This window comes from Natrix helvetica (genome assembly GCF_964273705.1).
Source record: "Natrix helvetica genome assembly, chromosome: 1".
Classification (NCBI taxonomy): Eukaryota; Metazoa; Chordata; class Lepidosauria; order Squamata; family Natricidae; genus Natrix; species Natrix helvetica.
In genome coordinates, this window is record NC_138548.1 from 162849051 (window position 1) to 162862338 (window position 13288).

At 40.1% G+C, this 13288-nt stretch overlaps 1 protein-coding gene across 3 annotated transcripts in view; it reads left to right on the forward strand.

The window, feature by feature from the left end:
* SSB (small RNA binding exonuclease protection factor La) overlaps positions 1-13288 on the forward strand; it is a 31310-nt gene that overhangs the window by 3019 nt on the left and 15003 nt on the right. For all 3 annotated transcript variants that reach the window (XM_081935230.1, XM_081935231.1, XM_081935232.1), the window contains exons 3-9: positions 2783-2857; positions 3912-4015; positions 7659-7833; positions 9425-9532; positions 9628-9728; positions 11644-11715; positions 11807-11849. In XM_081935230.1, coding sequence (XP_081791356.1) covers positions 2792-2857; positions 3912-4015; positions 7659-7833; positions 9425-9532; positions 9628-9728; positions 11644-11715; positions 11807-11849 — 669 coding nt within the window. In that variant the 5' untranslated portion in view covers positions 2783-2791. The remainder of the gene's footprint in view (positions 1-2782; positions 2858-3911; positions 4016-7658; positions 7834-9424; positions 9533-9627; positions 9729-11643; positions 11716-11806; positions 11850-13288) is intronic.

Genomic DNA, 13288 nt, shown 5'->3' on the forward strand with positions numbered 1-13288 from the left:
CATTTGGTAAATTAAAATTTTAATGGATCTAAAAATAGTGATTAATTATCTTTTTGCTGTCCTCCAGGAAAGTGAAAACCGTGCTTTTTGTACTAGTTAGATTAATATTGATCAGAGATGGGATAAGTCTTAATAAAAAAATATGACATTCTATTTATCCAGTTTTGTAAGGGAAACTATGCTGCTTCCATTTTTTTTTGCACTATTTCTAAACATTTTCCCTTTTAGCATATTTTCACAAGCAAGTTCAGTTCAATAGTTGGCAGCTAGTTACAGTGCGATGGTGACACTTAACAGACTTGCAAAAAGCTAAATAGGCTGCAAACTTGGTTAGTATTTGGATGGAAGTCACCTAGAAATCCCACAGCTTCAGAAGTTTTTTTTAAAAATCCCAGAAGTTGGCAATGGCAAACATTTTACTTCTGCCAGAAAACATGGATATATCCATGTAGCAGTGGTTTAAGTGAGTTAAATTCAACTTTAAATGACTTTATTTACTCCACATTCACATTGCATCTGAATGCTAAGTTTGAAGGTATGGTTAGATTATCTTTACCTATCTTATTCTATGACAAACACAATCAAACCTGGTCATTATAAGATATTAAGGCGAGATGACTAATTCATGGTAGATAGTGAGCTTAAGTAGATACCTTGGAACTGTTGGTTAATCCAGAATTCTTCAGCAAGTATGTTAATACACAATTTTATCTAAGATTGTATTCTGCATGCAACATATATTGTAACTACTGTGGTATGATGGTTATGGCTCTGATTATGTCTGTGGTTCAAGTCCACCCTCAGCCACGGAAACTGATTGAAAGATTTGGGGGCAGTTGCTTTCTCTCAACCCAGTTTATCCCATGGGGTTGAGTAGAGAACCATGGAGGAAGGAGTGCTGTGTAAGCTTCCTTGAACTCTTGGCAGAAAAGAAAGATATACAATGAACAAATAAATATGTACATTCACCAATTACAGCTTTCCTCCCCAGATAGTGTAAACTACAGGTAGTTTACACCAAGGGTGGTATTCGCTTACTTTCACTACCGGTTCGCAAATGTGAGCGCGCACGGCTTCACAAAAGCCATCGATGCATGTATACGGTTGTCCGTGCATGCGCTTTGCTTGCGTGGGCGGCTTGCATGCATGCACACGGCTTGAAAATGTTCCTAGATAGGATAGCATAGAACTGGGGCAGATGGGCAGGCCCACCCGCGATTTCCACTGCTGGTTTGGGTGAACCGATCCAAACCGGCTGAATACCACCTCTGGTTTACACTTGTAAACTACTTAACTGTTATCGACTTACAACAGTTCATTTAGTGATTGTTTGAAGTCATAACAGCACTGAAAAAGTGACTTATGACCATTTTTTACACTTACAATCATTGAAGCATCCCCATGGTTAGGTGATATACATTTGGATCCCAGACAAGTGACTCATGTTTATGACGGTTGCAGTGCCCCTGAGTCATGTGATCACCTTTTGAGGACTAGTTCTATTGAGAATTGATTCCAAGACAGCTAACAGATCATTGCCTCTAAAATTTGTCTGCCTGCTTTTCCGATCTTTTGGAAAACCCTGCTAATTCGGTAGTCAGATTTGGATAAGAATTAGGACCTCCTCTGTCATAACAAATTGTTTGATCCTGAGATCAGTTTTGCTCCAGCACCAGACCTGCTGGATACCATTTTCTCCCTTTCTCCCTTTTCATTTTATTATGTTATAAACCTTGATAACATTGCATTGTTTCAATACAGTGAGGTTTATAGACTATCATTAAAGACAATTCATATTCTATTGTTTAGATAGCTTAGAATATTTTTCTCTTTTCTAGTCTAAATGCTATATCAATTATTTGTTACAGTTTAGGATGTCAATATTACAAGCATAAAATTACTTGGCTTTTTTTTAGTAGTTGAGTAAAAAGTTGAGTAGAAAAAAACTACTAAATTTCACCTTGAAAGTATTTGTTGTACAGGTAGTCCTCAATTTACAACCATAATTGAGCCCAACAAAATTTCTGTTGTTAAGTGAGATATTTGTTGACATTATATATACATGTTAGTGAAAAAATATATAAACAAGCAAATTTAACAACAGTTAAAATACTGAAAAGTAGAAAAAAAATTAAAAACCTGTTGAGTTTCTGCCTTTTTCTTTTAATACATCTAATTTGCAATAATTATAGACATTTAGGCCACTTTGTAGCCACTCTGTAGTGCTGTGTAATGCTGTGTCCTGTTGCTTGTCCCAGCTTCTGCCAACCTAGCAGTTCAAAAGCATGTTACAGTACAAGTAAAAAAATAGGAACCACCTTTGGTGGGAAGGTAACAGTGTTCCATGCTCCTTCAGCGTTTAGTCATACCTGCCACATGACCACGAAGATGTCTTCGGACAGCTCTGGCTCTTCGGCTTTGAAACGGAGATGAGCACTACCCCCTAGAATCGGGAATGACTAGCACATATGTGCTTTATCTTTATAGGCTACTCTAGAAGTCAGATTAACAAATGATTACATTTGTCATGCAGCACATTTATATTTAACCAGTGGGTTCATACTTTCCTGGATCAGCAAACTGATTATTCTTGTGTGACAGTGTCTAATTTTATATACAAGGCTATTCTCATTTTTAGTTTCAATTATTCTCTTCAATGTGCCTGGTTTGAGCAATGCAGATAGAGTGAAAAATATCCTTCTAAAAGATTAAAGATATACTAAAAAACAGGGATCTTAATGGTTTGAATGTGCAGTGTTTCTAAATATTGCTTTGATTGCAGGAAGCGAAAATGGCTGAAAACGGAGATAGTGAAAATATGTCCGATTTGGAAAAGAAGGTTTGTCAACAAATTGAGGTATGAATACTTCTAGTATGCATATTAATATAATGTGCAAATGTAAGGCTTTGGATAATAGGGCATATAATCCAATATATCTGAAGTATATTAGACTGGAGCAGATTGATCTACACTACAGCTAAACTACTATAAAGGCTACCCTATAGTAAAATTGTAAATGTATGCACTAATTGATCAGAGGTGACACTCTGTTGGATTCAATCTCAAATCAGAATTTTCCGTTTTAAAAAAATGGAATTGATAATATAGCTCAAGTTGTTATTTTCATACTTATTACCATGTTTAAGTCTTCTAGTAGTGCTTTATAACAGTAATCCCCAACCTTAATGGTTTGGCAGCCGGGAGGGGAGAGGGGAACTGGCTCGTGCAAGTGGTGGGCTGGCGTGCATGTACGCCTGTTCACCAGGTATGCAGCCCACTCTGAACTGGCCTTAGCCCAGGAGTTGGGAACTCCTGCTTTATAATATAAAATAATCATTAGCATAACTGCTTCATGCTGTTGTTTATATTTTAAGAAGAACATGAATTTTTAAATTTGCCCAGAGTACTGACCGCAATTGGGCACCTGTAGCTCTTGTCACTAAATGGTATGATTGTTAAGTGAAACATTACATGACCGCACCTACATATGACATCAGTTTTGGCGGTGGTCTTTACTTGAATCACGGTGGGTCCTTAAGTGTGGTGTCATAGGACAGTGACTTGCAACTTCCTGCTGGCTTCCCCATTGATTTTGCTTGTTAGGAGCCAGCAGTGACAGGCATAAATGGCAGTCACATGACACGGTGACCATCATAAACGCTAACCAGCTGCCAAGTGCTTGACTCATGATCCTGTGGCAGTTGCACCTTTGCGGAAGGATCGTAAGTCTCCTTTTTCAGTGCCGTCGTAACTTTAAATGAGTTCTTAGTGAGTGAGGACCAACTGGGACAGGCAAAAGATCCAATGAAAGCTTTTGCAGTAAGGGAACTGGAACAGAATAAATGAAGCAATGAGTAGAGTATCATATTTTGGGTTCTGATGTTTGTATTATTCTTATTTATTTCCACAGTACTACTTTGGTGACCACAATTTACCCCGGGACAAGTTTCTTCAAGAGAAGATCAAATCGGATGATGGCTGGGTGACTTTAGAAACAATAATCAAATTCAACAGGTAATACTAATAGTGGGCTCATAGTTTCATAACAAAAAGAAGAACTTCTCCTATTTTATAGGAAACCTGTGTCCTAGACTAGATTTGATTTTAAATCTCTGTGAAAAATAGCACTTTTTATTGTGTACGTTTGATTATTTACAGATTCATGTTTATTAGTTGCCATAATAATGAAAATTGGCAGTTTTTAATTTGCGTGTGATGTTCTGCAGCGTAATTTGAAATATCTGGCCATATATCTCCTGTGGCTTTTCTCCTTAAAAATAATTACACCCACAGAGGGGAATACTTGTTAAAGCAGATTTTTGTTCTGCTTTTTTTTTTTTTGCATACACATGCATAGCTTTTCTCCCTGCATGGATTGAGGACATTTATTAAGGATTCTGTTTTATTCTATTTCAACACTGTGTGATCTTTCAGGACTTAAGGAAATACTGAGTGGGTTTTTACATGGCATGGGAAAATAATCTAAATTTGATATATTTCTCATATTTCTACAATCATAAATACAGAAGTCTGACTTTTTAAATCTCAAAAGTTGTATGTGCTTCTATTGCTTCACATAAAAGTATAGGTTTTTACTTCTGTGATTTTGATATTAAAGCCTATTTAAGGAAACCTATGGAGGGAACGGGGCTTTCTGGAAGAAATTGAAGTAGGATGCAGAAGGCTGCTAGTTAAAAAGTGAATGATTTAATTCTGGGGAAAGTTGATGGTAATAGAAAAGAGGCAACAAAATGTCAATCCATGAATTTCTTTAAACTGGACCTTTCTTGTCTATCAAATATTCTAGTGTAATTTACGTTCGTGATTGGTTTACAACATGGACACATAAATTAGAAGCTATAAACAAACTGAGCACCCCCTCCCCACCAGGTTTGCCACCTCTAGCAGAGAAAAATAATTAGGGATTGAGAATCCCCCCAACATCCAAGTCTCCCGCACAAAAGATAATATCAGATTTGGACAGATACCCTAAAAAGTCTGGGTTTGCTTGTTTTGGAGACCATTCAGCTGTGTTCCAAGAAATGACAGATCATTAATAGGATATACAGGTAGTTCTCAACTTTTTTTCAACTTATGACCACAACTGTGCCCAAAATGTATGTTGCTAAGTGTGACATTTGTTAAGTGAGTTTTCCCTCATTTTGCAACCTTTCTTGCTACAGTTGTTAAGTGATTCACGGCAGTTTTTCAGTTATTAGCACGGTTGTTAAGTGAATCTGGCTTCCCCATTGACTTTGCTTATCAGAAGGTTGTAAAAGGGGATCATGTGATCCCAGGACACTGCAAAGGTCTTAAATATGAATCAGTTGCCATGTGTCTGAATTTTGATCCCATGACCAAGGGGATGCTGCAATAGTCACAAGTGTGAAGAATGGTCTTACGTTACTTTTTTCAGTGATGTAACTTTGAACGGTCACTAAATGAACTGTTTGTTAGTTAAGGACTATCTGTAGTTGTCAATGGTTTGCTGGTTCTCTTAGAGTGCTTTGGTTTGTAATTCGGTTTGTTTCTTGGATTGTTTCTAATTTCCTTTTAAGTTTTGTGATATGTGTTTTTTAATGCTGTACGCCGCTGTCACGTATGTACGTGGCCGCCTTCCCTGTCAATCAATCAGTGTTTGGGCCAATGGAGTTTAGTTAAAGGCGGGCAAGTTTTGAAGAATTCTATTGGTTGTGGCTCTGACAGCTCAGGGTATAAAAGAGCTGTCAGAGCGATCGTTGGTGCTCGCGTCAGTTAGATCCTGAAATAAATGGTTGTACAAGCATAGAGCCTCACGTTTGCCTCAAGCGCCTGAGATAAAATAGCCGCCCTGAGTCCTTTGGGAGAAGGGCGGCATATAAATCCAATAAAACAAAACAAACAGTGCTGTTTCTGGATAAGTGCTCAGACAAAACAACACTTGGGATGAGTAGATTATGGATTTAGAAAGAAGATGGAGAGCAGACCTCCTAATGCCAGTTAAGTGGCCACTATCCTGAGTCTGGGTCAATTCCCACGAGGGACATTTCATGGGCAGAACAAGTAAGTCCAAACTGGGGATAAGAACCAGTAGGTTGAAGATGTTCAGGGCTGCTTTGAAAAGGGGTTCATTGGTAAGGAAGAATAACAAGATATGGGGTATTCATTAGAGGAATAGAATCACGTCCCTGCTGAGACAAGTGTGGCAATAATTTTCACTGGTCTGCTCTTTAAAGTCCATTTGTGAGGAAATACCACCTGCGGGTGAACATCTGGAGCGTTCTAAAGAGGTGGGGTGTCCCATCAATCAGCTTGGTATTCCTTTCATCTGTTTGGATGAATTTTGGGCTGGAGCGCCTTTTTGTTTTGTTTTGTGGAAGTGTTAGGCCAGTGATGGCGAACCTATGGCACGCGTGCCACAGGTGGCACATGGAGCCATTTGTCAGGGCACGTGAGGCGCTGCTCTGTTAGCTGGCGAGCGCGCATGCGCGCGCTGGCCAGCTGAATTCACCCTTTTTTAAAGCCATTTTTCTCCCTCCCCAGGCTCCAGAGGCTTTATAGGAGCCTGGGGAGGGCAAAAACAGCCTCCCCTGGGGGCCCTCTGGAGGCTTCATGAGCTTCCCTGAAGCCTCTGGAGCGCAAAAAAAGCCTCCTGAAGGTCCCCGAAGCTCCGTAGGGCTTCTGGGGGGGGGGCGGGGGAGGCTGTTTTTGCCCTCCCCAGGCTCCTATAAAGCCTCTGGAGCCTGGGGAGGGTGAGAAAAGCATGCAAAAAATGGGGGGTTGTGCCTACAGTGTGTGCATGTGCACTGGGGGGGTCGCGCATTGCATTATGGGTGCAGCACGCCCGCACATGACCCCCCTGCGCTCCCCCCACTTATGGCACGCGAGCCAAAAAAGTTTCGCCATCGCTGTGTTAGGCCCTCAGGAAATGAACTTGTCAGCTTTTCAACAGGACAGCTAGAGGGTGGTAAAGTTTTAAGAGATTCAGTTTCAGCAGTCTCTGACCGAAGCATTGACTTAACTGCCTCAGGTTTGCATGTGATGGTTTCCTGGTCTTATGTAGAGAGGGCTAGTTCTTCCTTATCTTCCGTAGGGTTGGCTGATGCCTATGTCTTCAGTTAAATCAAGGGCATTAATGCCTCCCATGCTTATCGGGACCTGACCTTGAAGTTGGTGGAACATTCTGGTGTAGTGGGGGTTGCTGGCTGATGTTACGAGCTCTGGAGCTTATACTATCCTCCTGTGAGAACTTGGCTCTCCTCCCAGAATTTGGCAGAGGCTATTTACTGCTAATGTGAAAGACACATGGAGATGTGATTTGAAAACCCCCTGAGAAATGTTTACATTTAAAAATCATCAAAGGGAGTGAGAAATGGTTAAAAGCTAATATTCTTCTTTCAGGACCTTGCCATCTGGGAAGCGAAGAGGTTTTTGTAAGGTTGTTGGAATATACTGCTGAAAAAGTTGTGTGAGGGAGGGTGGTACTACTATTCTCCTCATCTGAATGTTTTCTACTTTGCCTTTACTATCCAGCCACCTACCCTCGTTGAGAGGATTAATTGCAGAGATTGCACACATTCCATTTAAATGTCAGAAGATGTGTGATTGTCAGAAGACATTTGACTGAGGCAACAAAAATAATATAATAAAAACAACTTCTTTATCTTCCATTTTGTAGGCTAAATCGCCTTACGAAAGACTTTGATGTAATAGTTGGGGCCTTAAAGAAATCGAAGACCGAACTTATGGAAGTTAGTGAAGATAAGACTAAAATCCGAAGATCTCCAGACAAACCGTTGCCTGAAGTTACTGAACAATATAAGAATGCAATTAAAAGCAGATCTATATATATTGTAAGTGGAATGGTGGTATAAGGTATTGTGAATTTCAGGTTTGATATGATTGACTCTGCCTTTTCCATCAGGGTTTCCTGTTTAATGGCCCCAAGAACATGCAAAGGATTCCAAATTCTATTTAGTTGATGTGTGGTGAAGCCCCCTATAAATTGAGAATATACTCCTTTGCTTTTTCAGTAACTTGCATGACTCCTGATAATTTACTACATATCACAAAGCAGTCCTATGTTTCAGCAAAGAATGTACTGTGTTTTGATCTCAGATTCTCAAGAATTCTGTTTATCATTACCACAGTCATAATTTAAAAATCACTCTGAAAAGAAATTCTTATTTTTCTGGGCTTCTCTATTATATAATAGAAAAAGGATTCAAATAGTTTTGTTTGATGTAGGCATATTTAGATACATACCTATCATGCTGTTCCTTGCAGGGTAAGTATATAAAGTAGAGAAGGAGTGAGGACTTACGGCTTAACATAAGAAAAGGAAACATCGCTAAATTAATTTTTTTACTGACCCTATTCACTATCTCTTTCTATACCTTTCTGTTGTTGTAATGTACCTTTGCTTTCCCTTTCATACACTGCTTTATATATTGACTTTTGTTCTTTAAACCTCATCTTGCTTTTTTTGAGGATTCCATCAATTCTAATCATTCTTTCTTAGTCTTCCCCTTCCTCATGACCCCTTCCTATTTCATCTGCTTGTTTGGTTGGATTTTGATCTTCTTTCATTTTCTCCAGCTGAACAAAATATCTCAAACTATTTTTGTACTCACTCTGCATTCCTTCATCCATCATTCATTTTGACCTTATCTCTTCCTGGTTGATAACACATGTTTATTAAGCATTCCATTTCTCCCATATTCAACTTTTTAATGTTTCTCTTACCTTAACCAGCTCTCATCCCCCTCTTAAGAAAGTGGTGAGAAGTACGTTATTACAAATAACCATTTTCACTTCTTGACATAGGTACCATAGTACCTTTTCACCACCGTTTGCCTGATTTAAAGTTTTTCAGCCCATTTCCCCATCTTTAAGAAAGGTGCACCTTCTAGTAGAGCGGCCCCCAACTTTTTGGGCACCAGGGACAAGTTTCATGGAGAAAGGTTTCTCCATGGACTGGTGAGGGTGTGGTTCCGTGTGCTGCTTGCATCCCATGGATAAGGCTTTGCTTGTTTGCGCAGAGCGGTTTCTTGCATGCCACAGCCTGGGGGCAGTCCACAGACCGGGAGTTGGAGACCCCTGTTCTACGTAGTAAGATACAAATAATATGTTTTTCATCTATTTTCCCTATGAAGCAGAGCTCTCTTGGTCTTCAGTATAAAGTATTTACTATTGTTGTTGAAAGTCTTATTTTTCTAAGCCATGAGTTTTATTTAAATCTGAAGCCTTTGCTGTAAGTTGTATGGTTTCTGCTTTGTGTTAATTATTTACACACAAACTCAGTAATTGATTATGGAGGAGCAAACCACATTAAAAGCACTTATTGCTTCCATATAACAATGGAACTTTTTTTTCCCTGCCCTGCGCAGATCTGTAAAACACTGAACTTAAATAAGAGAATTATTTAAACTTTTTATTTTTCAGAAAGGTTTTCCATTAGATGCAACTTTAGATGATATCAAAGAATGGCTGGATAGTAAAGGCAAAGTAGAAAACATTCAGATGAGGAGAACACTTCAGAAAACATTTAAGGTAATAACCTTCGAACAGAATTCTGTTAACTCTAAATTTCCTAAGGTGGTATTGGATCACAAGATGAGATTCAGTTCTATTTTTCCTTCCTCCAGGGATCCATCTTTGCAGTATTTGACACTGTTGAATCTGCCAAGGAGTTCATTGGGACGCCAAACCAAAGATATAAGGACACAGAGCTGATTGTGCTCTTCAAGTAAGTATCACTTCAGTTCTGCATTTGGATTTTGATATGAGCTTTGTGCAAGTCTTCAGATGAATGACCTACTTTTTGTCTTCAAGACTTGTTTTTAAAATCTTGCTATTTTTCTTATTATTTTATTGCATGGGATTTATATATTTTTTCTTCCCACAATTCGTTTTTTTCCTGGCCTCAGAAGAAGACACAGGGACATTGATTCTATGGTGTTACAGCCCTTTCTGGTTATTTATTTTAGAAAATTTATATTGCTGCCTACTCACCCATAGAGACTCAAGGTGGCTTACACAAATATAAAAACATTTATAAAAATGATAAAAGGAAAATAATAAAATAATAAAAATATTAAATTAATAAACTAATAGCTCCCCATCCCTGTGACACACATATAAGACATTTAATGGGCTCCATCCCTCTCTGGGTTCCCCAGGCCCACTGGCAAAACCATGTCTTCAGCGCTTTCCAGAAGAGTGTTGTATGGAGAACATTGTAGCGCCACCCCCTTTAAACAAATTAAAAAAACCAGATGGAAGAGAAAAACCAATAGACTTGTGGGGCCCAAGAATTTTCATTTAGACAAAGTTTTGAAGAAAGAAATAGGTAGTTTTGACCTGAAGGTACAAAGAGGAGGATCTTGATTTTGGGGAAGGGGATTTAGCGGGTACAATGGGTGCCATACATTTCTGCAAAGCTTAAAGAACACATTTTGCCTCTGAACCTCCTTTCTTTCCACCAAGTATACATAAAATATGTGTTGTTATATTACACTAGAGCAGCGATGGTGAACCTTTTTTGGCTCGTGTCCCATAAGCGGGGGGAGCGCAGGGGGTCGTGCGCAGGCATGCCGCACCTATAATACAATGCGTGACATCCCCCAGCGGGCATGCACGCATTACAGGCGTGACACCCCATTTTTTGCATGCTTTTTTAACCCTCCCCAGGCTCCAGAGGCTTTATAGGAGCTTGGGGAGTGAGAAAACAGCCCCCCCCTCCAAAGGCCCTCTGGAGGCTTCAGGAGCTTCCCTGAAGCCTCTGGAGCCCCAAAAATTGGCCCTACGGGCAAACAGGAAGTTCAGGAACAAACTTCCGGTTTGCTCGTAGGGCTGTTTTTAATCCTCCGGAGCCTTCAGGGACCTTCAGGAGGCTTCCCTGAAGGCTCCAGAGGATGAAAAACAACTGGTTTGCTCGTAGGGCCGTTTTTAGTCCTCCAGAACCTTCAGGGACCTTCAGGAGGCTTTTCTGAAGGCTCCGGAGGACTAAAAACGGCCCTATGAGCATACCGGAAGTGGCTTGCGGTTTGTCTGTTGGGTCATTTTTCATCCTCCGGAGCCTTCAGGGAAGCCTCCTGAAGGTCCCTTTCGGACCTTCTCATCTCTAACTAGAATTGGGTAAAAGGAGAAGATCTAAACTGAGAGGCTTTGAATTAGCTGAGGTCATAAAATCTCTCCAATTTCCTTTTATATATTACTTTTTTATTTTTTAATCTTTATAGCAGATTCATGGCACGTGGGGGTCTTGAATGAACAAATTACTCTGGGTCAGAATCATTTACTGAACAAGGATTTAGTAAGTAAATGTCTCTGGAGATTCTCAGTCATCCAGTCATGGATTTTCTGGTTTGTCTTCGAAGATGTTTCGCTTCTCATCCAAGAAGCTAAAGTCTTCAAACCAGAAAGTCCAGTTGCCTCTTGAAAAAGCATCCTTTGGGATTTATTGAGTACTTTCTTATTTTATTTGCAGGTTAAGGTCAGACTGTCACTAGCAATTGGCACTAGTTGCCAACTAAGCTGAGTTTAGGTGTTAATGCTGGTTAATGTTTTCAAATCGTGGCCTGAAGATTTCATAGTGCTTTGGTACTTTTCAGTCGTAATCCCAAATGCATATACTTAAAACTGGATTATATTCTGTGCAGGGAAGATTACTTTGCCAAAAAGAATGATGAGAAGAAAAGGAATAAACTGGAAGCAAAAGCAAAGGCTAAACTGTAAGTGGCAATGTCAACTTTGAAAATCAACACTCGGCTTTTGTGCCCGAGTTTTCGGGCACAAAGTGACTTTTCCTTCTTTTTATAACAGGAAGAAAAAAGAGAAACAGAAGGAAGCTGAAGAAAGTGAAATGGTACATTCCCTTTGATTTCACTGACTGTATGATCCATTCTGGTGGTGGCTACGTTTTCCCACACTTTGGTGGCTACAATTTAGGCTACAGTGGTAAAATAAAGAGGAAATTGCTTAGACAATCTGATCTCCTGAAACTAAGGCTTGAAAATAATAATAAAAATAATAAGGCAAATGGGAAAATGTCAGCTGGATACTTCAAATCAACTGCCTTTAATGGTTATGTATTTACCAGGCTCAATTCTAAAACATATACCCCTCAGGAGGTGCCCAGTGCAATTCTCCCAATAAAGGATGGATGTGAACCTCGATAGATATTATTTTCTTTTAGAAATAGGCCCATAGAGGCTTTTTACTGGGCTTAGGATGAATCTAACGAAGTATATGAAACTTAGGAGCAGTCCTGAGTTTTTGGCTCATTCATTCCCTGGAGAAGGCTGTCCTGACAAAGGCAACCAAATCGTCTGCAAAGGCTGTTACCCTGTTTCTCTGAAAATAAGATCTCCCTGGATAATAAGCCCAATTGGACTTTTGAGTGCATTTGCTAAAATAAGCCCTCCCCTAAAATATTTAAACACCTGGGGCAGCTGGTCCCTGCCAGTTACTGGGGGGGGAGGCAAAGGGGGGGCATGCTCAACGTGCCCCACATGCTCCTGCCATCTATGCGGAACGGCCTCGCGGAGGCTGCTCCCTCAAACCCTAGCTACCACGCCCCTTCTCTTAATGGTGGCCGCAAAAAGAGTGGCAGGTCCAGCAACGCTAGGGCTGGCACGAGTGTGCCAGAAACAGACAGAATTTCCAGCCCTCTCTGGGTCAGCTGGATATTGCTGAATCCTCATGGGATGAATACAGTGTTACTTCAATGGATATTCTGCATACAGTATTTTGTTTTCATTATCAAGCAAAGATGAAGCGTATCACCTAGAGAAAACAGCTATGCTGAATCAAAATTATGGGCAATGGGAATATTCAGAAAAGCACTGTAGAACAAACCAGGGTTGCTCCTACTATCTTCTATGGGATTTGGGGTGTGGAATGTCTGGAGAAATGAACCAGCTCTATGAGAATCTACTTCCACACACCCGCAGGCCACTTTCCCAGCAGGTAGAACAGTAGGTCCCTAGCATTCATCTCGCTTGGTAAGGGATCAAATTTAGATACCACCCATCTACTATCCGAACGGTCAGTTTCTAAATAAAACCCTATAAAGGAAATAGTTTAAAAAAGAATTAAAAAGGTGTGAAAAATAAAAGGAGAGCAACATTTAAAAGACAATTTTAAAAATGGTGGGAGCAGCCCCAGGGTGTTGTGCCGCTCTTCGATCCCCATGCCATTTGGCAAAGCCGGGTTTTCACGTTCTTCCAGAAAGCTGAAATAGTGGGAGCCAGCTTTACCTCCCAGGGCATGATGTTCTATAGCAGTGATGCCGAACCTTTCCGA